The sequence below is a fragment of the Phyllopteryx taeniolatus genome, chromosome 22 (assembly GCF_024500385.1).
Source record: "Phyllopteryx taeniolatus isolate TA_2022b chromosome 22, UOR_Ptae_1.2, whole genome shotgun sequence".
NCBI lineage: Eukaryota > Metazoa > Chordata > Actinopteri > Syngnathiformes > Syngnathidae > Phyllopteryx > Phyllopteryx taeniolatus.
The window spans coordinates 6,037,562-6,065,250 of NC_084523.1; the positions used below are offsets into that span (position 1 = coordinate 6,037,562).

At 45.2% G+C, this 27,689-nt stretch overlaps 2 protein-coding genes across 10 annotated transcripts in view; both read left to right on the forward strand.

Moving 5' to 3' along the window:
* The first annotated feature begins 203 nt into the window (after nucleotides 1-203).
* Nucleotides 204-16,577, forward strand: znf800b (zinc finger protein 800b). Of its 2 annotated transcripts, none has more exons than XM_061761480.1 (12): nucleotides 204-478; nucleotides 4,090-4,304; nucleotides 9,289-9,379; nucleotides 10,655-10,949; nucleotides 11,032-11,127; nucleotides 11,367-11,510; nucleotides 11,892-12,063; nucleotides 12,146-12,335; nucleotides 12,460-12,622; nucleotides 12,954-13,321; nucleotides 13,465-14,544; nucleotides 15,065-16,577. In XM_061761480.1, the coding sequence occupies exons 3-12, from the start codon at nucleotides 9,326-9,328 to the stop codon at nucleotides 15,164-15,166; spliced, it is 2,664 nt and encodes an 887-aa protein (XP_061617464.1). In that variant the 5' UTR covers nucleotides 204-478; nucleotides 4,090-4,304; nucleotides 9,289-9,325; the 3' UTR covers nucleotides 15,167-16,577. The 2 variants fall into 2 exon arrangements, with proteins under 2 accessions (XP_061617464.1, XP_061617465.1); XM_061761481.1 differs by lacking the exon at nucleotides 204-478 and adding an exon at nucleotides 3,859-4,003.
* A 1,198-nt stretch (nucleotides 16,578-17,775) lies between these two features.
* The window catches only part of grm8a (glutamate receptor, metabotropic 8a), a 125,016-nt gene continuing 115,102 nt past the window's right edge, over nucleotides 17,776-27,689 (forward strand). For 3 of the 8 annotated variants that reach the window (XM_061761477.1, XM_061761476.1, XM_061761475.1), the window contains exons 1-2: nucleotides 17,785-18,116; nucleotides 24,169-24,932. In XM_061761477.1, the coding sequence (XP_061617461.1) occupies nucleotides 24,396-24,932 (537 nt within the window). In that variant the 5' untranslated portion in view covers nucleotides 17,785-18,116; nucleotides 24,169-24,395. Of the gene's footprint in view, nucleotides 18,117-24,168; nucleotides 24,933-27,689 lie in introns of all 8 variants that reach the window. The other 5 variants (XM_061761478.1, XM_061761479.1, XM_061761474.1 and 2 more) reach the window with 5 other exon arrangements.

The following is a 27,689-nucleotide window of genomic DNA, read 5'->3' on the forward strand; positions in this document are numbered from 1 at the left end:
ATGTTGTGTCTCCAGCTATAAAGTTTGTCATGTCAAGCACATGGCAAAATCAACCTTCACTCTTTTTGACATACTTTATTTAATGCCTTTGAAAATATTGCTCTGAAAATTTGTTATATTGACCTTCCCATGTCTGTGCAGTTTCATTTTCCAGTCTTCTTGAGGTCTGGCTTAGGTCTCATTAGGTTATGTCCAGTTGTACACAGGTAGTTAAAGAAAATTGTTTAATATACATAAGAAAAAATATCAAAACCTCATGCAAGGAATTTGAATGACTCTTTTTAAATACCCACGTTTGTGTGGACATGGCCGAAAGCGGCAGCAAAGACTACAAGCTTTTGTTCCACAGGCGACAAGGTCCAACCAAAGAACGTAGCCGCGCAAATGCCCTGCGGACTTTAGCCGTTGTTCGCCATCTTCGAAGTGTCCACGCTGAACTGAAATTCCACCGAAGGGATCTGCGGCTGACCTCTGGGAGGTAAGACAAAAGTCCGCTCAAAATGGATGTGCAGTTGACATTGATTTTCTTGTGCTTGTGCTTTTATTTACCCAACCCCAGTGTTCAAAATGTTTATGGTAGAGTACAACTAGTGACATTTTAAAATTCCACTCGTTAACATTTAGTACAGTACAGTAAACGTTTTTTTTTAGTACCATCTAAAAATTTTTTTAAAAAAAAGCTATCCAAGTATCAACATTAAAATATTCTAACTTTGTAGGCCCAAGTATTTATCAAAAACAATGCAGTTGTTTTATTGCTAAAAAAAAGTATATTCTGTTTTTGTAAGCCACTGTAGCATGCACAGTGTGCTTAAATGTAGGAAAGTCAAAAAAGTGCATGATTTAAAAATGCATGATTGGATTATATTGTTTTGAATATTGCAAATTGTATTGCATTTAATGGATAAGGCTATTGAATACTGTACATACTTAAATAGCTATAGGAGGCTAACAGCTACCGCAAAATGATGACAAACAAGTAAATAGATTTATATTGCATCCCCCCCCCCCAAAAAAAGTGTCCAAACATGTCACTTTAAGATGGTGTCACTGCACCCTGCGTGTTATTGAAAAGATTTTTAAAAAGCTCCATTCGACCACATCCAGCAGCACTGACGTACCCCCCAAACGCCACAACCCGCACCCCACTCCTCCTCAATGCAAACAGCATTCTTATGATAATGGATTAATGCTGGTGCTTAAGTTAATTGTGTGTAGTTGTGGGCACCCTTTTGTGGGTTTGCTTTCATCCTCCTCGAGAAAAGACCCAAAATGGAGTTAGAGTTCTACTGAAATACTTCATTTATAACGTTTTTTGTTTGTTTGTTTGATTAAAAACATTTTCTCTTTGTAAAGGACCCATTTGAACCTCTAAACCAGCGATTCTCAGTGTGGTAAGCGGGTGTCCTCTAGTGGTAGTCGAAAGAATCACTGCCCTTGTACAATTCAGTTGTATTTAACTTTACTCAATAAATTTGCATTTAATCCAAAGATTATTTTTTTTTCAAAACGTATTGAAGTACGTTTTTTACTTTAGCCTTTGTTTGATGCATTTAAGTTTGATGATTATTTAAATGCAGCATTTTATTTTTCTACATGCAAGTGCAGTGCTTATGTTGAAACTGCAAAATGTTGCAGCGGCTCACAATAACCAAAATGTATTATGAATAAAGGTTCACACAGCATCATGGAAAAATATGTATTAATACTTAAGATATAAATGTATTAGTGCACACAGGAAGTACACTTATGTGACCCCATCCCACATTTCTTGATTTATAAGGCACACTAATATGAAAATGACACTACTGTGGATGTACCCTTCTGTCATGATTTTATTAATATCCAGCCAGTACATGATTTAAATGTAACTATAGTGTTGAGTATTTTAAAAAATTTGCATGCGATTTAGACATTTCTAGTCACTTTCCTTCCCCCCCCAAAAAAATTAATTAAGTTGTTTGGCCCACCTGCACAGTCAGTTATTCAAAATTTAACAATATTCGAAACACCTGTTGAGTTACAGTTGAGTGCTGCTCCTGTCAAACACACCAGTTAGTTGCTCAATTTTGCTACTCAATCGTCTGACATTAAGATAGTTTACTCAAATTTGGATAAGACAATTGATAAATCTTTTTTTTTTTTGACATACTGGACAAAATCCAACTCCCATTTCGAACTTTGGCTATTTAAAGTGAGTAAGGGTTTAGGGGGTAAACAAGGTAGGTTCATCACTTAGTACTATATATTTTTAGTAGCCTTAGTGTTGTTCAAGTACAATTGTTGGACTTTTGGGGAGTTAGCATAACGAGCTACATTTTAGCATCAATGTTAGCTTGAGCTAAGCTAACAAACGTTAGCCTTGTTGTTGAAAAGCAAACATTTTACGTTTGTTATCCTAAAATGTTGTGATGGGGAACACGATTAACATTAAACACTACTACAGTAAAAATGTTGCTTTTCTTTTTCTTTTAAAACAGCCAACATTTAGTCGTTTAAGTCAGTTTGTTGACTCATTTGAGCTACTGAATGCATTTATAATAATAATGTAAATTTTGGAGATGTGATCCAGGGTATTTTTGCCTTTGTGGAATGAGGGTAATCCTTGTTTATGCTTTATTTGCATATGCACTCACCAGCCGAAACAAAATCCAAACACTGCAATTGTACCTCATGTTATCACAGGTTAGTTTATACTTTTGCAAACAATATAACGGTGTATACATTTCAGTGGTGGGAAGTAGTGAATGTACTTAAGTTGATTTTTCAGGTATCTTTACTTTGGAAGTGTAATTTTGTTAGTTATTATTAGCTAATTTAGCTTTTTTCCCCCTCATCAATTCACAACAAAGCTATGGGAGCAGATATTTTGATGACAAACGCTACTTAAAACAAAAATCTCCTTATGAGCACTGTAAATTAAGAGGTATTCTACTTTGCGTGGAGGGTTTTTCATTGTGCCAAGTTATTGACGCGTGCATAATTAACAGTAAACCACAAACATATTTATTTTGCTCCAGAGTAAATAAAATGCTTATTTTGAAAAAAATAAAAAATATCATGGATAGTCAATGTCTTCTCAAATGAATGCAAAATAATGCCTGGAAAATGTATGCCCCCCCCCCCCCCCGCCCAGAGGTTCTTTAAATGTCACCGAAGAGATGTATTGCAGTTTAAATGTAAATGCACCTTAAAGTATCTAGAGTCAATACTTTTTTTTGGTACTTAAATACATGGGTAGAATCAGTAAACCAACTTCTACTTTTACTAGAAGTACAGATTGAGTACTTTTGTCACATTGGACAAATTGGCTGATAAGAGATGGGGGGGGGAAAAAACCCACCTCGTGATTAGTCGACTTCAAGCGTTTAAACGATGCTTAGTAGCATCGACTAATCGGTTCAACTTGCTCGGTTTACCTGACTGTGGAAATTCTATTACAGATTTTTATTTTATTTTTGGGTTCTTAAGCTACCAATACAAGTTCCTGAAGCTTAAAAAAATAAAAAACCTAATATATATGTTTAAAAAATCCAAAGGTTATCACACTGGTCACTACTAGCAAAGAATGAGCCTTTTTACTTTTGTACATAAAGTACATTTCAGTCTATACTTTTTTTTTGTAGCTAAATACTTAGCTTTAATCAGTACTACAGTTTTTTTTTTTAATATAACAGTATCTGTACTTCTACTGTACTTCTAAGTACAGTGTGAATGACAAATTGTCAGTAAAACGACAGAAAATTGATGCTGTCGTTTCTCATTTGGACCCACACAAGTTAGTTTCTCTCTTGAGCAGTATTTTTGTGTCGTGCCACAACTTTGCACATGTGTACGCTTTTTGATTGGATTTTTACATGCAGTTTAAAGCGTTGTGTTCGCGTACCGTTGGAGAAGTTCGTGCTCTCAAAGGCTCGCTTGCGCGTTTTGGGGGCGACACAAACTGGGCGCTCGACGTGTGTATGGCCTTTGGATTAAAGCTGCAAAGAAATCAAAGGGGATCGTAAGGACGACGCGTTGTGCTTTCATGTCCGTCTGTTTGTTTTTCCTGGAAATTCTTATGTGTTGTCGGCCCTGCTTTTCTCGCAGCCCCAGCGGGACGGGGGGAAGCGGGTGCACCTTTGCGCAGAGGCAGCCTCGGCGCCCGAGAGGCTCCTCTGGGTGCACAAAGGCAGCGGCTCGCAGTTGCAACTTCGCTCGGGAGGAGTGAACCGGCCGCACCGAACACGCTCCGGATCTGCCAAATCGGCTCGTCTAGCTCCCTCGAACACACCAGCCGGCAGCCCCCATCCGGGAGATACACGGTAAGCGCTCGTTTTGTGGCGGTTTGGCGATGCACGGAAGGCTCTCGGCGCCTCCGCTTCGGGCTTCCCGAGCGTGCTTGTTTTTGCAGAAAATGGCGTCATCGCCCTCTTGTTTCTGCCCGGCCGCGGCGAGCACGCTTCCAGGGGCTTCGGGCAGCCCGCACACGCCGCGCTAAGCCCCGCGGGGTGTGCACACGGCCTCGCCGGCGTCTTTTCGAGGCAAATAGGCCACCGAAGCGGCGGCTAGCCGACGGTTTCGTGCGGTGGAAGGACGCGCAAAGATGGAAGGGTCACCGGTCCTGTGCGCCAGGCTGCTGCCTCTCGGAAATGGTGCTGGGGCTTTTGGCGCACATTAGCACCGCCGTCGTGGGGCCAAACGAGCCCGGACGGCCTGGGGTGGCTCCGCGTCGCTACCACCGAGGCGACTGTCGCGTTTACACGGTGTTTGTGCGTGCTTTTAGCCAGCTCGGCTCGTCTTTACGCCGCACTTCCCTGCCGTTGTGCTGTCGCCGCGAAGGGGGCCTCCACCGCTACGGCGCGGACGGAAGGTGCATTTCAACGGCGAGGCGAGCCGAGCTAACCCGCTTTTTGTTGCTCTTCAACGCCGTATTAACGTGCAAAAGGAGCCTTTTGAGCAGGGTTGGGGGGCGAAGAAAAGGCGGGCCGATGCTAATCGTGTCACGGGAGAGGAGACAACCTCGCGCGCTGCCTCGCTGCTTCTTTTACGCAAAAACACGAGTGGGGATAGTTTGCACACGAAAAAGTGGGGAAGTCCGTCCGCTGCGCGAGCACCACGGCGGCGCTGCTGCCGCTGCTTTTTGCGCAGCTGCGTGGCCCAACCGCCAAGCGAGCACCGGCCAACCTTTTGTCAATAGTTGGAACTCTTGGGCACAAAAAAGGGAGCACAATAGTCACCGCGCCGGCCCCCTTTATGGCCCGTCAATGCGCTCCTAAGTCCCACTCCGGCTGTCCCCCCCCACCTACCCACCCACCCCTGCCGGATCAGCTTGTGCATGCGTCCTAGCGGCCACTACCACCACGGCGAGGCCACTCGACTCACTCTACTTTGCCTGCTTCAGGATCGATCGCGACATTTGCACGTCACTTGATATTTGCCGTAAGTTTAATAAGAGTTATGCAACCACAGCTTGCGGGATCTGATCAACCGGATCCACGCGCGACCCACTCGACACCGGGATGTGTCGTTTGTAAATCGCCCGGTGGGTGTTTTGCGTCACGGCCTGTGTATGTAGAGCCGGGCTGGAGCGGCTTTGGAAAATGCACCCGACCGGCAACACTCTCCGGCGCTGCGCAGGCGGAGTCGAGGCCAAAGAGGGAGCTCGAAAGCCGGTCACGGCTCCACAGCTCCTCGCCCCCCAGTGAGCAGGCCGGTCAGAGAGCAGCACGTCCAGCCCTTCTCGTTCCTCCTCCTCCCTTCGACCGTTCATGGGGTGGGCTGGTCACGCGTGGATCGTTTTGGTCCCCCCTTAAGAGATGGACAATCATACGCACCGGGGAATGTGCTGGGCAAGGGGGAGTCACGCGTGGGTTTGTCTGCTTCCTCCGTGACGCGCCACGCGTTTCTGCTAGTGTGTTTAAACCCACCAGCGTTTGGCTGGGGGGGGAATAAATATTTTCGAAAGTAAGTAAAGATGATTAACTGCTTGCACAAGTGTCCACACTCACGTATAACATGCGATGTGATTGTGTTTAGCCTAAGCATTCAAATTAATGTTAAATGGGAGTCGGCACACACCTGCCACCTTTTAAATTGCCTCTGATGTACTCCAATTAAAGTTGAGCTGTCGTAGTATCGGATTTTCCTGAAATGTTTGTAGTTGCATCTTACAGCACGAGCAAAGGTCGGCAGAGAGCTTCCTGGGCATCGGAGGAATCTCGTTGTTCTCAGGTATCCTAAGTCAGGAGAAAGGTGCTAAAGGATTTCCAAGGCATGAAAATATATCATGGAACACAGATAAGACAATCGTCAAGCATTACCAAGGACTGGAAGTCCCTCCAAATTTGAAAAGACATGAAGAAAACTGGTCAGGGAAGTGTGCCACGAGCCTGACAGCAACACTGAAGGAGCTGCAGGAATTTCTTGCAAGTACTGGCTGTTTAGTACATGTGACAACTATCTCCTGTCTTCTTCACATATCTGGGCTATGTGGGTTAGGGTGGCAAGAGGGAAGCCTTATTTTACAAAGAAAACCATCCAAGCCTGGCAATATTTTCCAAAACAAAAAGCACACTTCAAATCTAACAAACATGTGGGAAAACGTGTTAAACCTTTTGGCCATAATTCCAAAGGTAAGTTTTGGTGAAGCTCGCCATACCTTGCAGTGACGCATGGTGGTGGCAGCATTGTGCTTTGGGCCTCTTTTTCTAAAGCTGGAGCTATAGGGTCTTATTCAAGGTGGAGTGAATTCTGAACAGTTCCAAATAACAGTCTGTGTTAGCACGAAACCTTCAGGCTTCTGTTAGAAAGCAAAGAAGAAGACAGAAAAAAGCCTCCTAGAACAGCTGAACTTTGAGTTAGTTATATGGTGGCAGATGTTTTGACTCCTTTTCAACATGAGTGTGAATGTGAGTGGTTAATTCTGAACACATCCACACCCCCAGTGTCCAGATCTCTTGTTCATTGTTACTTCCCCTCTTGAAAATATTAGATTTTCGCCCAGGTTATAAGTCACAGTAATGGTAGAAAAAGCTTTGAAATGATTCATCTTGGTCTGGCATTTGAGCATGGGTGTGTAGACTTTTTAATATTCACTGTACATACAAGTTTGAATTGGGAACACAATGGGACAAAGTGGTAGAACCTAAACCTCATATATTTACTACTTGAGCTCCACCTTCCCTTGTTTTTATCTCATTTGTCTTTGCTTTTTAATGAAAATGAGTTGTGCCTGTGGGTTATCAGGCAGTGTTGACAGGTTGTATATCAAGTGTTGTTGCAGGAGCAGGTGTAAACAGATGGAAGATAAACAGAGTACGAATGAACCGTAGACATCTTGTGTGATTGCATCTTTCGTTTGGGTATTTTAAGATACACCTGTCGAGTCAAAACGTTTATAAAAAAAAAAAAAAAAAAAAGTAATCCTACTCAGTTTTCACAAGCCATCCACAGGTCCACTGAGAATAAGTGCAATGCTGTCACTTTTGTGTTTGTCTAAAAGTGACGTGCACCGCCACATTGACCGTATTTGCGGAAGACGATCATAGAGAGCGCCACGATGTCAGGCCTTCCTCCTCATCGTGGTGCCCTATCATCATTGGTTCCAGAGTGTGGCGCTGCTCCATTAGCAGGAAGTCCTGTCTGGATGCTTCCTCCCAGCCACCGGGAAGCACCGTGAGAAGGTGGCGACTGCTTACTTCTCCAGTCCCTCCTGGGTTTGTGTTTCGCTTGCTGGTTTAAACCACGCTGTGGATTATCACTGAGGATGCGGCGTCACATATTTGCTCATAAATTATGTAACTCGCAAGAGATGGATTTGTGAGACATATTTCAACATCAACTCGCAATAAAACCATCCATTTGCTCACGCTGGAGACGGATCATCGCACGGCTTGGAAGTGTGCGCATTTTTATGGCAGTATGTTGGTGGGTTAGCAGGATTAAACAAAATAGCAGATTTCCACTAAATTTTGTAGAGGAATGGGCCAAGAAAGAATATTTTGGTGCAGATTGAATAAATGGATTGGCACCTTTGAAGCCCACTGGTGCCAGTGACAACAGATGGAGCTGTGTTGTGGGGAAAAAGTTGGCGTTGTCAGTTGAATGTCGTTGAATATAGTACAGTTGTACCTCATCTTACAAGTGCCTCAATGTACAAGTTTTTGTTATACGAGCCGTCACTCGGCTTATTTTCCACCTTGAGTTAGGAGCATGCGTCAGACCCACTACTCCAGTGAAGCAGCAAATAAAATGGAGCATTAAGGTGGAACCTTGTGGTTCACCAACCAAGTCACAAATTTTTCGGACAAATATTGCTCGGGCTTATGAACTATGTTTCGTGACATCCAGGTGGAACACAGTTAAATTTGTTTACATTCTCTTGTATTATTTTTTTAAATTTACAATACAGTGCTGCTTATCTATATATTTTTTTATTATAAATTTATTATTCATTTATTTATTTATTTTAACCAAAAAAATTTGTTGTACAGCCCCGCAGTATATTTAGTTCTCCCTTGCTGGGGGTGTCCTGTCCGTTGGAGTCAGCTCTTAACCACAAAACGTTTTACACAATAAATATCAGATTTGTCTCCCTCTGTTGGGCTGTAGCGCGAACTACAAGTATAAACATGGCTGACTGCTGTGTTGAAGCAAAAAAGACAAAACAATTTTGTTTGATTTCTGCTCTTCAAATGTACTGTTTGCTGATCTTTTAGTGTTGAATCGCCAAGTAATCATAAAAACACCCAATAATCGAGCTTCCATTAAACAGGTTAAACACCTTTATCTTGCCAATTCATCTTTTTAATGTTACAATTAAAGGTGACGCGTACACACAGATGGTGGGTGAAGAGGTGGGAAAAGCCTGACATGTTCTTTTATGAAGTTAACTTGCTTAATTCGATTGGAGATGAGCAAAGTTGGATGCTGTTTAAATGGTGAAAATCAGAGGAAAGTAAATCAATGTTCAGTGCTATTTATGTAGTTTACACTAAACTGGGTACAATGACGTTTGCATTATATCTCCACTAGAGGGAAGCATCGCTCCAATTTCCACAGTTTTGTTATGAAGACGCCCGACTCAAAAATCTCAAGAGGGATCATTTTTATTATTTTTTTAAAGTGTCTCTGGTCTTTTACAAGCATGTTCATGTGATGTCTATTTAAAGAGGAAAAAAAACCTTTCATAAGCGGTGATGGATTCAAACAGGCCCACTGCTAAGTTTCATGATTAAAAGTTGAAGCTGTTCCTCTATTTTCATCTGCTGTTTATTTTTGTCTGATGTGTAATATCGCATGTTACAGGTGAGCGTACTGGCAGTGAACGTGGCGTCTCAGCACCATGGTGAAGACAAAGTCATCTGGGAGGAAGAGCTCTCACTCTGTTCGCCAAGAGGTAAGAAAAAAAAAAAAAGACTGAAGCTGAGGAAAAGCAACACAGCAAACTGCTGTTCTTCTTGAGATTTAATTGAGCGCCACATGAGTTATTTTGCTGTCGCCATGGCGGTTCAGGAAAGAGTCCAGGTGGCCCACTTTGCGCCGTTCTGATGTTCAGCGAAGCGCCCGAGTCTAGGAGTCATTTATCCCCTTTCAAGGGCAGCGGGGACGTGCGGAGCGAGGGAGACGGACGAGGGAGAGAGAGAGAAGATGAGGATAAATCGGTGGAGGAAAGATCAGGAGGCGCAGCAGATTTCGTACACACATGCACGCTCATGGATTGGCCCGCAGTTACTAATCTACTGAGGGGTGCCTGCCTATGTGTCATGATGTTAACTTAGCCCCTGGATGCTAAGGATTGATGAGATGACACACATGCAATTCATTTCAGAACACAAGAGTTAGTGATTACATTAGTCAACGTAAATGTCATTGTACAGGAACACAGCTAATGAAATGCGGCAATTTTCAACTCGTAACTGAAGTACAGTCGGGGATATGTTCCAGACTCACTCGCGATAGCTGAAAATCAGCCATATAGAAACCATATTGTTACACTCTTAGCATAATTTACCAAATCATTTTTGTACTGTTTCGGAAAACGAGAGGAAAAAAAAAATACAAGGAACAAGAAGGGGGCCCAGTTGCCCTGATTCAACCTTTGCCGATTACCATGACCTGGATGACTGAGAATCTACACAGACAGAGATAATTTTTATTTTTTTTAAACAAGTACATTAGTAGTTTATTGATTTTGTGACAGGAAGTTCAAAATGACTTAGGCCATTGATGGTAGGCTAACAATTTACAGATTTTTATTTATAGTTTTACTTCTCCCAGTTCAACCACTTTTAAGCCTATTAAAACAGTCTTAAACTTTTAAAACACTTGAATTTTCCTTAACGCCTGTTCTCACTCTCGCTTTAAGCTGTTTGTCACCCCCCCCCCCCCCCAGTTGTTTACTGTAAAACTGATGCATAAATTAAGAGAATCAGACATTGTGTATTAAAACACTAAAATGTTTAAAAAAAAAGGCAAAGTCTGCAAGCATAATGCTAACATATTTTGTAAAACACAACCAAACCATAGAATTTCATATAACCAAAGTCTGCTATCTCAATGCTAACATATATACACTGGAGACGGGCTACCAAAATTAGCATAGATGTTACAGTCACTATAAACCTTCTCGAGCTGTCTTGTGTACTCTCCCTGTCTGGTACTGTCCCCTCAGCCGGCGACGGAGGAAAGTCCACATAGTCCAAACACCCAACACTCCCCGCCGTCGAACTGCTCCTCAGACCACCTCTGCTCTCCCGCTCCCACCGAGGCGCCAGCTAAAAATCTCCAAGAAGCCCCAGTGGACGCCCAGGAAAAGGGCGACTGCTCTCCCCAAGCCAAGCCCCTGTGGCGACCCATCCCCCCTCTGCTGCCAGAGCCTGACAGGGGGGCTGTCCCCGACACCCAGGACCAGAGCTGCCAGACCGAGGAGTGGCTGCACCAGACTACCGGTGGTGCTCATAACACAGGTAACGATCCTAAGCGTTCCAAAATAAAGCAGCTATTAAAAGTAACAAGTAACAATGCTCCGCATTGTTTGCATCGTTCAAGGTCACTGTGTGGAGCCCGGAGACCCTCCTGTACTCCAGCAGCCCCTGCACACCTCCAAATCTGGAATTCACCAGATCATTGAATGCTTTCGTTCAGGTTTGGAACATACCCTGTTATTCATAGTTTACTGCAGTTGGTTTGCTTCAATTCAATGGGCATTGTACTGCTCCTTGTGGTGTGTATGCATTCGCCACCTGGGGGCAGTATAATAGACATACGGATATAGAGTATATTGTTTTTTGCAGATGATAAAGAATATATGCCTGTGAGTATTGATCGATTCTGAACACAGCCTATGTGTTGACTGCTGTTTTTTTTTTTTTTTTGGTTTGCAGGCACCAGCCAGCTGAGGCACATGCTGCTGAGGGAGGTGGACACTATCTTTGAGTGTAAAGTGTGTCGAAGTCTCTTCCGAGGCCTGCCCAACCTCATCACGCACAAAGAGTACTACTGCCTGTCACGGCTGCCCGAGTACGATGGTCAGTGTTCACCCTTCACCTTCACCGTTAAGTGTTATAGTATCTGACTGTCACAGCATTTGGGATTTTGATGCAGTGTGCCTAATGTTAAGGCACGAAACATCCCAGCAGTCTTTTCCCAAATCTCATTTTGTTTCTTAGTCTTAATCTGCTGCTGAATGCAGTTATGAAGGTGAACTCCCGGCTTGTGTGACTTTTAAGTTGTCCAATGCAGACCTTGTTCCATTTCGAGCCTATTATCAGTGCCTGAGAGGGTGTTGTGTTGTTATTTTGATGAATGACTGCAAAGGTTTCTCTATAATGTGCATCTTTTGGCTTCTGGAGACTTTCACCAGAAAGTATGAACTGTTTAAAGCGTTTTTACACCTTTGTAATTGGCAGGCGATGACCGACAGAGCATAGCCCTTCAGGATTTGACGGACATCATCTATCACAGAGGGGACCGACCGGACTACGTGGTGCGACTGGAGCCCATCCAGACCACCAGCAAGGCCGTGTACCAGTATCTCACCACAGAGGAGGAGATGGCTCGGTATCCGTCACGAGCGCCCAGGTGGTGGAGATGACGTGCTAACTAACGTGCAATTTCCTCGCCCTCGCCGCCACTGACCACATTTGTCATCTGTCTCTCACAGTGCCAGGGATAGTCCGGTCGCATGGGAAGGAGAGCCGAGGGAGGCTGAAAACAACCAGACCGGCCAGCCCCGTGGTCCAGAGAGCCCAGCGCACAGCCAGCACAGCCAGGGCCGGAAGAAGTGGGATGCAGAAGAGCTGGAGGCTAAAGAAGAGGCACCACAGCCTGAGGACGAGGAATCCACAAGTGGGGTAGGTGGCACACATCACGAGCCCATTACGGTGAGGGTGTAGTTACTTTACCTGTTACGGTAAATGACATCATTAAGCCATACTTCATGCAAGTTGATCCCTCACTTGTCTCTCCTCTGTCCAGGTGGAGGACGTGACGATCTCGTGCTGTCTGTGCGGTCAGGACTTCAACTCGCGTCGCAGCATCCGACGTCACTGTCGCAAAATGCACAAGACCAAACTGGAGGAGCTCCGCAAGTACACCGAGACACGGACGGTCCCGACCAGCCTGCTCTCCATGGTGAAAGGTTAGTTAAATTCCGCATACTTTCAGTGTTTGGACAGTTGTACTTTGACTAATGAGTTAGGCTGCAGCTATTGGAAGATTTTTAAAATTGATTATTCTACAATCAACGATTAATCAAGTAATCAGACAAAAAACGGATTTAGCATTATTAAACAGCAAAATGTGTACGTGAGTTGCATGTATTATTGTTGTCCACTTGGCGTCGTCATCCTCACATTCCATACTAGAATGTGTGTTACTTTTACTTGGCTATCGCTGACAGTGTCAAGGTACCACTGTATGTACTTGTTTCAAAGTAAACATAGCTGAAAGGGTTTGTTGTTTTTATGAAGGTAGGCCACAGTCACTGAACACACCACCCGGAAAGTCGTGCCCCGTGTGCCACAAAGTGTTTGCCACCAAAACCAACGTGCGCCGCCACTTCGATGAGGTGCACCGCGGCCTGCGGCGGGACGCCATCACCCCCGCCATCGCCTCGAGGCCCGGCCAGCCCCTGTCTCTTGAGGCCACCCCTCCCAGGAAGGGGAACAGCGCCTCGCCTCCGCGAGGCAGCGGCTCCAAGTCCGCCCCCGTCAACGCCAGAGCGGCGCTCCCCAACCAGAACCGCGCGAAGCCTCCGAGTCAAACTCCGGCCTCTCCGCAGGCGGCGACCCAGGCGCCGAGCCGCTGTTCGCTGTGCAAGAGGAGCTACAGCTCCCAGGTTAGCCTTTCCAGTGGCCTCATTTTTTGCTTACTTTTGGGCTTACTTTATTAGGTCTATACAAAGACCGAGGCATAGGCAGATGCACTATTTTCTAAATAAAACCTTTGCTGATCTGCCTCCCTTTGTGTTGTGTTTTTCAGCTCATGTTAAAGAGACACATGCGCATCGTCCACAAGATTTACAGCGTCAAAAGTAATCGATCGGTGATTACGTTAACCTCTCCGCAAACTCCACCGGCGACCTCCACCAACAGCAGCAGCAGCAGAGTTCCACCGAGCGACAGTGTCCAAGTCAAAGAGGAAGCGGTTGAACCCTCAGAGGACGAGCAAGACAAGGACAGGGACCTAAGTCCGCCCGCATCTCCTGCTCACAGCACCGGGTCGACTAAAAGTGCCTCCGTTGCCCCCAGCGCCCTGAAAGTGAAGGAAGAGGAGACCCCGTGCACCCCAAGGGCAGCAGTCAGCGTGCCCGCCGTGAGTCAGGCGGCCAAAAGCAAACTGTCGGTGGGCTTCGACTTCAAGCAGCTCTTCTGCAAGCTCTGCAAGCGACAGTTCAGCTCGCGTCAGAACCTGTCCAAGCACATCGAGCTGCACATGGACGGCAACGACATCTTCATCAAGTTCTACCGCTGCCCACTGTGCCGCTACGAGTCGCGCCGCAAGCGGGACGTCCTGCGCCACGTCACGGTGGTGCACAAGAAGTCGTCGCCCTACCTGGCCAAGATTATGCCCAAACTGGAGAGCCGGGCGGTGAAGAGGCTCGCCGAGGCCGTCCTCAACAACGCCAACCCCAAGAGAACGGGCGGCGGCAAGGGGGAAGTGAACGGGCGCCACCCGTCGACCGCGTCCTCGCCTTGTCCCTCGCCTCCCGTCACCCGCAAGCAAGACGGCGCCGCGTCGGCGGCATCGGCACAGCCTCCCGCCTCCGCTCGGAAAACGCAGGAGCTGTCATCACAGACTCCCGCCCCCTCGCCGCCCGTCACACGGAAGCAAGAGAGGCAACAGGCCCACCAGCCTCGGCCCATCAGCCCCCCGATGACGCGGCGCAGCGACAAACACTCGCACCAGCGCAACCCGTCCTCCGCTTTGGCGGCACACACCCGCCGTCACGACCCGCCGTCTGAGAGCAGCGGCTCCGGATCGTCCTCCACCGAAGTGCGAGTGACCAAGAACTTCTCCCTGCACGCCTGCGACCAGTGTGGGCGCGCCTTTGCAAAGAAGGTACTAACTTCACATTACTACTCTCGAAAATCCTCACTTGTCCCCCCCCCCCCCCCCCCCCGACTTGAATCAAATGGGTTGGAAAAGGAGTATAATGGATTGGGTCATCGCGGAGGCCCAAGCGCCATCACACTGTATTGCCTCTGGAATGCTTTTTTTCCACACACATCGCTCACATGCTTTGTTTTTATATTGTCGTATAGTGTTCGCAAGAGGTGCCTTACAAATCTTAAATTCTTTACACCTGTGGTTGTCAAACATTTTACACCAAGTACCAAGCAGACCCAGACGAGACTCAATTCCCCCTCAACGTACTCCTTCAACAGACTTCCCTTGACAATTTCTACTTTTATATTAGCACAATTTCTACTTTTATATTAGCCTAGGCTTTGGCCCCATCTGGTGGGATTATGTGCAAATTGGCGCCAATAGATGTTTCACTTTGCATTTTCGAGGCGCCACAGGATTGGAGTGGAACATTCCCCAACTGCAACTGACTAAATTTGTCGTCTGTTCCCAGTTGTACCTGGAGTCTCACAAGCGAAGTCACCGCAATGCGGTGACGGCGGCGGCCAGCAGGAGAAAAGGCGTCAGCACGCGCTCCAAGTCGTTGGTGTGGTGAAGAACAACAACAAACGCAGTGTAAGAACTTTTCTCGGGACACTTTTGCCTGTACTCCTCCAAACCTTTCCTTTCTTCCCCACCGCTCCCCCTGGCCTGCCCCTAGCCAGCCACATTCACCACACAAAAAGCGTGAGTGTGTACTTGAGTTTGTGGCTTAAGAGGTGCGTTTGTGTGCGTTTTTTTTTTGTCCTGTGAAGAGCTGAGACGAAACGTCTACCAGCTGTGTTTCCTTTTATGTTGATGTGAAATCTCGCTCTTTGTTTAACGCCTCCTTTTTATCATCCTGCGTTCTTCTCCCTGGCTGGCACAGTCAACGGGGCACAACGGACACCTCAGAAAGTTGATTTAAAATGTGGAAAAGTGGACCAACAACATCCAGAAGAGCCACACTAAAAAAAAAAAAGAAAATTCGGTCTGTCTGACTGATGTAAATCCAGAGGAAAGCTGCATGTAGTGCACAAACTGTCCAGAAGATGGTGCTCCTATCCATGAAAACCGCCGGGCAATGGAGATTGAGCTGTGTCGCCCCCCAACACCCCCCCCCCCCCCCCCCCCCCGCCCGCTTTTTTTTAGTAGACAAAGCACTAATTCCAAACCCTAGTCATATTTCATAAATTATATAAAGTGTGTGTGTGTGTGTTAGACTTAAAGGGTCAGTGAAAGTCACATTGTTTGATAATCGATAACTTTTTAATTGAGTTAGAAATGAAATGAAAAATGTTAGTAATACAGGGTAAAAGAAAATCCCCCAAAGTGTGTTTTTGAGTTCTTGCCAAATGACTGACATAATTTTTGTTTTGCGTTTTGATTCCTTAAATTTCTCCTTCACTTTTATGTGCACCCTGTTTTACTTTACTGTTTTAGTTAAATGTAGCTTTACCTGAGTTTATTCTAGACTTTTGAACTGGACTCTTTACAGATTGAAATGCACAGTCTGTGTCCTAGACCAGGAACAATATCAAGTCCTAAGTTTTTGTTCCATGAATTGCTGGGATGGAGTTGCGCTTAAAGGGCATCTATATGATTTAGGTAGGTGGTCGGGTAGTCTGTGAAACACTGGCGATATGAAGACCAAATGTAAATAATGTTCAAACAGAAAAGCCATGAAATGGAACAAAAGCTGTAAACTTTATTTTTTACATGAAATGTGTGGAACGAACTCGACGTTAGGAGAGGGGAAATGTATAAATTATTCTTCCTACATGGACGCTGTTAATATTAGTTGAAATAGTCACTGTAGGTCGCATTGACAAGTTTGAGCATTTTATTTTGCGAGTGATGTTATGAGAGCGAAAACCTCAAGGTATGGCAATGACTATTTTCTTTTTACGTATTCATCTTAAGTTGGAAATCTTTCAAATGTGACCAGAATGTACAAACCACACACAAATAAACATTCAAACTTCTAAGGGGGAGTTTTGTGTTAATTTGTTTGGTAGCTCTCAGATATAAATATTAAAACCACATCCATCATATTTGTTTACATCTTTCGCAGACATTTCATTTAGCTTGCTTTTGCCCACATTTACCATTTTTCATTTCCTGTTTGACGATTTCACTTTTTATTTTAGTAGTCACTTTTTTTTTTTTCTTGACGTCGCCAAGCGTGATACAAGAAATTTGTTTAGAAAGTTATGTTTTAATGCCTTTCATTTGGTCTATGATGGTCTCTTGATATAAGAGTTAATTCATTCTGTGACCTCGCTCACATCCCAAATCATCTTTCCCCATTGAAATGAACGGAAATGCAATTAATCTAGCGGTGAGGGTCTGAAGTGCACTCATACAGAATTTTCGCTCGGATGTCAAGACAAAAAAAAAGGTCTAAGCGACGACTCATATCTTGGCACCACTGTACATTGTGGGTTCATTTGTTCCATTAAATAAAAAACAAAAAGGGGGGGGACATTTGATTTTTCAATTGAATAGATGGGCATTTATTTCAATTATTTAATTAGAAATGGGTATTGGGGCAATCACATTTAAGAGCAATTTGAAGATGAAACTGCTACATTATTAGTGCGACACATATTCCAGGACTCGTTGCAATGACACGATCTGACCTCGAGATGACGCCATTGCTCCACGCCCCACCCTCCAATGGCCTCTGCGGACAAGTGGTCTCCCTCCCGCCAACGGGCACACGGGCGAACCCCGGTGGGGATGCTCCCACTCGCATTCCTCGCGGCTGATCAAATTGTTATTAGAGCGCAGATGGGATGCGCTTCATTTATTTTCATCTATCAATTTTAATCTCTGCCGCACCAGCATCCGTGACGCGTTCCTTTAGGTGGGGGCGGTGCTAATTGATAATCAATGGCCGTAGTGAAAAATTTGACGTGGGGGGGGGGGTGATGGAGGCAATCAATTAGGCGGATTTTGACGACTTATTGAGGCGCCCGTGAAGTGTTTTATGAAATTATCACGTTTACTGTTTAAACCATCGACCCCCAAAACCGATATCGATTGGCACTAAACTTGATTGACGTTCGTGTGACGCAATTAGGCGCAGCATCGAATGCAGGTGTTTTCTGATAATTGACGACGTGACGTCGTGGGACTTCTTTTTTTTTTTTTTTTTTTTTTTTCTTTTCCCTTTCCCTCCTCTCCTCTCTCTCCGTCTCGCGCACGCTCTTGCTCCCTCCACCTTCCCGTGCCCGCGCACGTCTTTTCTTTTTTTATTTTTTATTTTGGGGGCTGCGCTTGATTGAGGCAGCTGCTCGCTCTCGTTTGGTGCCCACGGACGCCGCATTAACGCACCTGTTTGCAAACGCCAGCGTTCATCCCTACTTTGGCGTCTTCACTTTCCCCTCTTTTTAAAAAATTACCGTGGAGAAGGAATATCGCGCTCACGGAGGACTATATTTGTTTTTTTGTTTGTGGTGGAGGGACCCCTGCACGGGAGAAGACTCGAGGTCGTTATCTTCCACTCTCTGAGGACTTAAAAGGTATTTTGTAATGACATTTTTGGTCCTCCCTTTCACATTCCACCAGTGACATTCTCCATCATTTCCATGCTTTGAATTCGTGCGTGGGTAATGGGAGCCCACCAAAGGGATCTTGCAGCGGTGTTTCCTCAGCTTTCACAGTGGATGGCACTGTCTCATTTAATGAGGCGGCATAATGAGCTCGGGGCGAGTATTTTTCAATTTCATCGTATTACTCCATGATTGGGGTGAATGCTGAAAACCTTTATTTTTTTTATTTTTTTTTTATTTATTTTTTTTTTAAATTGTCAAAGTTTCCCTGTGTAATATTCCAATGTGCAATTTACCTTTTTTAAAAAAAAAAAAAAAAAAAAAAAAAATTCATTATTTTTAGATGCACTAGAGGCAGTGCATTTATTGGCATTTGGGGTGAATTTGATAAAATACTATTTCCTGAGCCAGATAGTCCTTAAAATCCACCTCGAGTATTAAATCATGAACGTTTTTAGTGTAATTGGCAACATGAATGAACATTTAATGTAGTTACCCATTATGCCTGCTTTAATATTCAAATATTCATGGTGAAAAGCATCACTTGTCATTCTCCTCTTCATCTCTAATTTATCCTCCTCAGCAGACACAGACAGCAGTGCTACTGTAACTCGCAAATGCGTCCAGGTCTTTCTGGTGTCGGTTACGCAAATTTGGTGTCACCATGAAAAAGGTTTCAACCTTTGCTTGTTCTCTTCTCCGCTTCATTTCCCTCACAAGGTGCAAACAAGTTTATTTGAAAATTGTTACCTTCTGCCTGAATTAAATCTGCCCATGCACAAAAAGGACTAGTCCATTGCATGAGAAGGGAGGGGGTAAAGCACTTGATAATGATAGATCTAGTATTTTGATGTTTTTAAGCATGTGAATTAAGACTAAAATGATGATAATGGGGTATATGTGCAACAACTTCCACATTTGGCAAAACTGGTCGACGCACTTCTTCTGGTTCAAGTGACCGGTGAAGACTAATAGCCGGAAACTGGGACAAAGCACCCATAGGAACGTTAAACCTCTACAATGGATTTTGTTTTTCACAAAATGTCTTCAAGAGCTACCAAAAATGACTGTATCTGATGTTTAGGCTTCATTCGCGTTGCTGTGTATCATATCATGTTTGGATAAATATTTAACTTTTGTCTGAAGACACCAGCCATAAAGAAAACATTTTAAGATTGCTTGTTAGTGCAGCATGCACAGTTAAGTCCGCTAAGCTTTTTTTCTTGGTTTGGTCACGTGAGATTCTGCATATAGTGGATTGCTTTAAAAAAAAAAAAAAAGTTTTGGAGATGTTTGGGGCCCTGAGATATTGCAATCTCCTGTTTGCCTACTGGTTAAATCGCCCCCGATGACAAATGACAAATTTTTATAAAAATAAAATAGATTGGTGGAGCTGGGGAAGTTTTGCAGCAGGTTAGGCTGATTAAACACGGTTAAATGTTCTGATCAGTGAGAAAAAGCTGCTGAGTAGTTTTCCATTGATATTGCCCCCCCCCCCCCCCCAAAAAGGGGGCTTTTAAATGTTATCATTTACAAAGGTAAAAAATTTGGTGCTCGTCCCACCAAATCATACATCACAGATGCTGGAAAAAGCGACATCAAAGAATGATGGCGCAGATCTAAAACTGCAATGAATGGTGACAACAAGATGCGATTCCAACCATGAGAGTAACACCAATTGTGATGGAGGGGGGGGGGGGGGGGACTGTCACTTCCTGAAAAGAGCAGTGAGCTCCCCGGAGACCAGCGCAGGCCTGCTCAAGAGTGATGGAAAAGAGGAGGCGGAGGCACGGGCGCACAGGGAGGATGGTGTAAATAAGGCAAGGCAGGCGAAGCGGTCGGGTGGGCGTCGGGATGCGCTGAAGTAGCGCCGAGGAGACTGCGCCAGGAATGAAACGGGACAAGGGAGAGTGGAACGAATCAGTCAAACTCACCGCTGCCAGTCTGATGGACAGAAAGGACGAGTCACGCACTCTTCAGGGTCTCTTTTTTTATTTATTTATTATTATTTTTTTTAATAAAACCTCCCAAAGAAAAAGCGCCTTTTGTCAAGTCTGCATCTTTAAAGAAATTGATTTGAAAGGATGCAAGGAAGCATTTTAGCTCTAAGGGAAGATGATCACTTGTTGGTTTTTACAAACGGTGTCAGAAAAAAAAAAAGATGGGAACCGATTCAGGTGATTGCTGACCAAGACACAAATATTTGGATCTGCACCAGAACTGAAGATTTAGCCTATCCTTCCTTGGGTTATTCCGTCCATCCATCCATCCATTTTCTACCGCTTATCCGGGTCGGGTCACGGGGGCAGTAGCTTTAGCAGGGACGCCCAGACCTCCCTCTCCCCAGCCACTTCATCCAGCTCTTCCGGGGGGATCCCGAGGCGTTCCCAGGCCAGCCGAAGGACGTAGTCTCTCCAGCGTGTCCTGGGTCGTCCCCGGGGTCTCCTCTCGGTGGGACGTGCCCGGAACACCTCACCAGGGAGGTGTCCGGGAGGCATCCGAATCAGATGCCCCAGCCACCTCATCTGGCTCCTCTCAGTGCGGAGGAGCAGCGGCTCTACTCTGAGATCCTCCCGGATGACCGAGGTTCTCACCCTATCTCTAAGGGAGAGCCCGGACACCCTGGGGAGGAAACTCATTTCGGCCGCTTGTATCCGGGATCTTGTTCTTTCAGCTCGTGACCATAGGTGAGGGTAGGAACGAAGATCGACCGGTAAATTGAGAGCTTCGCCTTTCGGTTTAGCTCTTTGTTTACCACAACGGACCGATACAAAGTCTGCATCACTGCAGACGCTGCACCGATCCGCCTGTCGATCTCCCGTTCCATTCTTCCCTCACTCGTGAACAAGACCCCAAGATACTTGCACTCCTCCACTTGGGGCAGGATCTCATCCCCGACCTGGAGTTATTCGGAATTGGTAGTAATAGTACTCACACGAAAACTGACAAAAAGCACGTAATCTCCAAATTGAATGTTTTTATTGTTAATCTAAAAAACTATTATTTTTATTCTTAGCTATTTTTGCTGTTTTTTTTTTTCTTTCTCTCCCAAATTTACCATCGTAATTTGGATCAAAAAGTAGGTAATCCTTCCTTGCATTCATCTGAATCTACGCACCAAGTTTTCACCCAAATCTGTTGTCCAGTTTTGACTTCTAGTTTTAGTTGTCACAACCATTCAGATGATGAGCATAATCACCGAATTGTCAGATAATGTTCAGATTCACAATCCGAATTAGGTGTTCAAGCGTTAGCCAAACCTTCCTTGAATTCTAAAGCTACACAGGAAATTTTATGAAAATTTGTGGTGGACTTTTTAAGTGGTAACAAACCATCTCATATTGGATAAATTTCAGATGTTAACGCTTTTTATCTGAAAAATCACATTTGTTGTCTGGACAAGAAAAATAGATGCGTTCTCATAGGAAGGTTGTAGTTAAAGTTAAAATTCTTGTGAACTGCTGCATTTTTTTTATTTTATTTTAAACCAAGACCAAAGAAATCAGACGACGTACTGTGTACATTTATTTGATTTTTAGTTTCAGCTGATAGTTGTCTGACATGTTTATGCTAACGAACATTGTCACGCTGCGTACAACAGGATATCTCGTTATCGTTACATTTGGTCGTTGACGCTACGATAAAACATGCCAAGCAGCGGAGCGTCTGATGATCAAGCGGTTGACCCGCATCGGCTCGCTGAGCGGGGGGGGGGGGGGGGGAAGTGTTGAATAAACAATATCGTGCACGGGCTAAAATTACGCTGATGCTAGCAGATCTGCCCAACCAAGCCAGCTTCTTAATCATGGCGGGCCGCTTTCATTGCCTATGTACTGTAGCGGCTTTGACCTCATTTCATTTAGAGAGCCGGGGAAGTGATGAATTAATTGGGACACAATTGCATTAGAGATGATCCACAGAGCGAGAAAAAGCCAGCGAGCGAGGGAGATATCCATGCTGCGCCTGGAGACTTAAACCTATTAGGGGCCCTCCATGATGAAATTAGGCACAGTTGCCTTTTCTTGAGAGGTAACCGGCCCCCATGCTGGATTGGCATGAAAATGTGATGCTGGCGTCCCTCGAAGTTTCATGTCCCTCAACTGGGTGTTCATACCCAGCTATATCAAAGGAAAAATCTCAGTTGCAGTCACGAACACCGCCAGTGATTCCCGATCAGTTTCGCTTAATTGGTTTGAAAGGTTTTTATGTACTACAAATATGCTTTTAACCCCACTTTGACGTAGGGAATCATAGTTCATCTCCTCGTACATATGCTACCAGTAAGTTTGCATATTTTTGTGGTTGACCAACTTCACAATTCAGCCCAGTTGTTGGCGATAACGCACAAACGTGTTGGTTGTATTATATTGTAACGGTGTTCGCCCCGAAGGTTTCTGCCTGTGCCCCTAAAACGTTAAGTTGGGGGCCATTGTGCTCACAAATGTTAGTCTGGAGCCCTGAATGAAAAATTGCTTCCGGGAGGTGGTGAAATACTTTTTAACTTAGCACTGGCAAGAGCGGGGCTAAGTCATTTATCAATCATTCACTCTCTGTGGCCAGTAACAGTAAAGCAGGCCCAGCAATTTCTTTTAATAGACTCTTTTCACTGGGCTGTTTGTGCCGCAGCTACAAACCTAATTAGTTGGCTAATCTGCGTGTTCTCGGCGGCCCACAAAAGCCAAGCGTGTCACTATTGAGGTAAACGGGACGATTCGAATAAAAAAAGATGGCCTGAATATGAAAAAATGTCAGTCGAAACCAATTGGCCTCGGTTGGCATTTTAATTGGAATTAGTTAGAAGTTTAACCTGATAGGTCCAACAAAGAACCTCGATTCGACCTCGCGATACTCAATTTCCCCAAATAGATCACCGTATTTGAGGCCAGCGAAAATAAGTGAATTCAACATCAATGGCGGCCCACCTTTAAACAATGTCTGTGCGATAAATAAAATAAGCGACTGTGGATTTGGGCTGCAAAAAAAAAAAAAACCCAAAGAGAATCCCGCAGGCCTGGGCTCATGAAAGCATATTAGCACTCGTGTCATGTAGGAGCCAGCCGCTTTGTCACAAGCAATTTTCAGCGCCAGCCACAACCCGGCCGCAGCGGCGTGATGCCAGATATTCTGACTTCCTCGCAGCGACGAAGGTGCGAGCTCCTTTTCCTGAGCCCTGGCGGCCAATGGAGACTTGACGGCGCACTAAATCTGCGTTTGGCTGAACAGATGCAACCTCCATCTGTTGTGATCCTCGACCTCACAAGTGTGCGTCTGTGGCAAATCTGACTTTTTGGGGGTTCTTAATTATGGGATGGCAGTGCTCTTTTTGGAAACCCCATGGCGATGTGCGACTGTGCAGGCGATTTTCGCCCAACGGCCTTGTCTCATGTGCTCCAATGAACCTTTGTCACGCCTTCAAGCACTTTACACGCGTGGTGGACCGCACTTGCCTGTGGGCGGACCAGTGGTCACGTGACCTCGGTATTCCAAAGCTGTTTTTTTTTTTTTTTTTTTTGGGGGGGTGGGGGCGATCCTCTGTTATTCGCCCGAAAAGTACTTGCTGATTTTGTACTAAGGCCAAAGCAATAAAAGCATTTTGGCATCATCTTGGGGCCAAGGAACATTGTTGAAGTGAGTTGAGGAGCATCATTTAGATGAAAGGAGTGCTTTGCCGGCGTCTTGGCATTTCATAGGCAATTAACCTTTTTTACGGGGCCGTCAATTACTCATGGATTTTTGCTATTTGCATAAGGGCTCGGTTCCTATCCCACTGCGAATTACTCCCCCCAAAAAGTTAAAATTTTATTTTTGGAGAGAGCCCACCCCAGTTTTTTTGCTAAACTTTGCAGTTTGCAGATTTTGGCTATTCAGTCAGATCTCCTGCTATTGTATTGCTATATCTGTCTGTCTCTGAAGTTGTTTCTTGAAAGTTGACTTGCGCCAAGCTTATTGTGGTGGTCGTAGGCTATTTTCCAGCAGTCTTGAACGCAGCATTAAAGCTCTCTTCTTCTGTCTCTCCCACCAGGCTTGACAGAACATGTGACCGGTAGGTGGACTCCCTAAAAAGATTGGAAACAGTCAACACTAACCCCCTCTAGATGCGCCTCTTTTGGAATATGACTCACTCATGGGGCTCAGCTAGCTTCACCCCTTGGCTCCTCTCCCTCTCCCTTGTAAACTAGTAAAAGAAAAAAAAAAAAAAAAAAGTTTTACTTTTTGGAATACTTGACCTTAACGAGATTTCCTCTGATCATGGAGCCTCAATCGAACGCTCAGCTGCAGTCCAACCCCGTCGCCTCCCTCCTGCTGGCCGTCTCCTACGCTTGCCTCCTGCCCGTCGCCTGGCCGCAGCGACTCCCCGTCGACCCGCAGGCCGCGCCGGAGTACGCCCACTCCATCCGGCTGGACGGCGACATCATCCTGGGCGGCTTGTTCCCGGTACACTCGCGGGGTGACCGCGGCATGCCCTGCGGGGACCTCAAGAAGGAGAAGGGCATCCACCGACTGGAGGCCATGATGTTCGCCATCGACCTGATCAACAAGGACCCCGAGCTGCTGCCCAACATCACGCTGGGGGCGCGGATCTTGGATACGTGCTCCAGGGACACGTACGCTTTGGAGCAGTCGCTGACCTTCGTGCAGGCCCTGATCGAGAGGGACGGCTCCGACGTGCGCTGCGCCAACGGAGACCCGCCCATCTTCACCAAGCCAGATAAAATCGTGGGTGTGATCGGAGCGGCGGCCAGCTCCGTGTCCATCATGGTGGCCAACATCCTGCGTCTGTTTAAGGTAAGAGCAGACTCTCCTCGTACGCCTCTGGATGCACATCTGATTGTGTCTGACCTTGAATCTCTGCCTTGGCATCGTAGCATTGTGCTTGTGTGGGTATTCCCCGGGCACTCCGCCTTCCTCTCACATTCCAAAAATATGCATGTTAGGTTAATTCAAGACAAAAATTCAGCGACCCCCAACTGCCCCACCCACCCCCCACTATTATGCTGAAGGGAATTCTTAGTTCCTCTTCATTGAGCCGGTCCCATCTTGGGGTAATGAGGCAATGACACTTAGTGTGTGTGGTGGGGGGGGCGACAGAAGCTACGCAAATGCAGAAATTCTTCAATTGACATACTTTCGACCGTCCCAAACATTCACTCAATTACAGCTGAAATGTGTCAACAAGGCTCTTAACGATTTGCGAGCACGTGGGCATCCCTTTGTGCGCGGCGCGTGGGCCTAATTGAGCATCCCTTTGAGCGTTTGGTTTTGTTTGCTAGAGAGCGTTTTGCAAGGCCAACCCTGCATCATGAGGATATTTGTCAATTATGGAGGTTAAGTGTCGCTTTTGAGTCGTGGCGGGTTAAGTGTGATGTGGATGAGGGTTGAGGTAAAAATGCTCATCACAACTGCAGTGATGGGTTCATTATTGGCTGTGCTTTAAAGAACTACAAGTCAATTCTTCTGCGACACTTGCAAAACAACTGTCTGGTGCTATTGGACGCCAAGATTTACATATTAAACGCGAGCGACTCAGCGCATTTTAAGCCAGGATCTGTCACGACTCTTCACCTCATTTGCCTAATACGATTTACAGGCTTGTTTGCGAGCATATGTGCGTGTGTGCATTGTATGATGAGAAGCTCCACCTGTCTGTATGTGTGTCCACCGTGTTTGTGTTGCGGCAGCTTTAGCCTATGAATAAACTGCAGTCTGAAAATTGGGTGGGTGTGTATATATATATATATATTAGACTTTACACCGATCTGATCGGCGTTATCGGTATCGGCCGATAATTAGCATTTTATGCTGATTGGCTTTCACGTCATAAGTCGCCGATCCGATCAATGACGTCATCGATCGGCTCCGCACAAGACATTTAACTCCCCGTCTTGGTCGCGTATGAATCCAAAAGCTAGTTTATTTTTAGCCTCGTCACGTGTGTTGTTGCGCAGTACTGTAACTATCTGACGGCCAACAAAGTTTTTCCAATCTTGTCGGTCAAAAAACACGTTGTCGGTGTTGGACTATTTTGCGGTGTCTCAGACAAACAACACAAATTATTTGCAGTCTGTGCACAACTGAAGTACGTCGTGGGGAATGTCATCTAAATGCTTCAACACAAATTTGATCGAGCGCCTGAAGAATGTACACGAGGAGGATGCCGCATTCAAGCAACGCAGCGTGGGGGGGGAGAAAAGAAAAATGTCAAACGGAACCTAACTCTGGGCAACACCCGTCCATATAGCCGGGACCGTGAGAAAGTTAGCGTAAGCATGTCATTAATAGTATTTTATTCAAGTAATTTAAATACAATAAGTTAGCACCCATTATTTCTGTCAGTTGTAAAGTTGATTTGACCTAATCTATGTCAGTGGCCAATCCTTGAATGCCCCCAAGAGGTAATTGGTGTTTGAACTTTTGTCTAAAATGCTTGAGAACAATTTGAGCTGGGCTCCAGCACGCCCGCAACCCTTGCGAAGATAAGCTGTACAGAAAATGGATGGATGGAAGGATACAGTATAGCGTACACATGTATATACAATAAACGAACAAGTCACGTAAATAGACGCGTTGCTCCATCTTGTGATCAGATCGTCTATTGTTTTTTTATAAAACTTGCTACTCTGTGAACGGCCCCAAAAATCCTGATCGTGTAAAGATGTGTGTATATATATATATATATATATATATATATATATATATATGAGAGACATGGCCCGGTACGCTGCAGTAAGATGTTATTATTTTAAAATGGGCTAATCTGACAGTGCCAGTCACAGCGAAGGGCTCACAAAATGGAATGCGCGCGCTTGTGCGAGTGTCTGTGCGCTTTTGAAAGTGGTAGACAAAAGCGATTCAAACAACGGATTGTTGACCTCAAGTAAATAACATATTTGCAATATCCTGATGTCGGCGTGCGAGAAATGGCGGCTCGTCGTCTCCAAAGTGTAAACGAAACCGCTTGAAAACCACCAAATGTCTTTTGAATCGTAGAGACGCTCTTTTGATAGCATCTGTTCGCCATCAGCATCTGCATGCACTCCAAGTCGGTTTGTCTCTTGAACGAGATGAGATTTATTCTTAAAGCTGCGTCGTCCGATTTTCGGTCTTTGGACGCAAACTACAAACTTGTCAGGGAATTAACTTCCAACTATCAGTGTGCACTGATGAGACGATCTAGGATTTTATTATTTAGGGTTTCCTCTTGAAGTTTATCCTTATCAGTGCTTGGAAGTAAGCAGGCAGTGCAAAAAGTCAGTGGAGATGACATAAGACATTAAGATGGAACTTAACAATAATCCTCAAGGGGAAAGCCACCAGCAGCTTGTTTCATTTAAAAGGAAGAGTCTTCACTTTTGGAAATAATTTGCATAAAAAGCTCGGAAGCGTCAACTTGGTCAATGTATATGTAACGAGCAAACAGAAAGACGAGCATTAGGATACATATACAGTAGATGCAGTTTACTCATGGGTATATGTTTTTTGCAAGGGCAATTGTGACCATCCCCATGTATATCACGTATGTATAATACTGCCCCCAAGTGGCCA

Coding starts and splice junctions, on each gene's coding strand:
- znf800b (XM_061761480.1), top strand. CDS start 9,326: ATGGTGAAGACAAAGTCATCTGGGAGGAAGAGCTCTCACTCTGTTCGC. Junction 11,511..11,891: donor ACGGCTGCCCGAGTACGATG/GTCAGTGTTCAC, acceptor TGTAATTGGCAG/GCGATGACCGACAGAGCATA. Junction 13,322..13,464: donor AGAGGAGCTACAGCTCCCAG/GTTAGCCTTTCC, acceptor TGTGTTTTTCAG/CTCATGTTAAAGAGACACAT.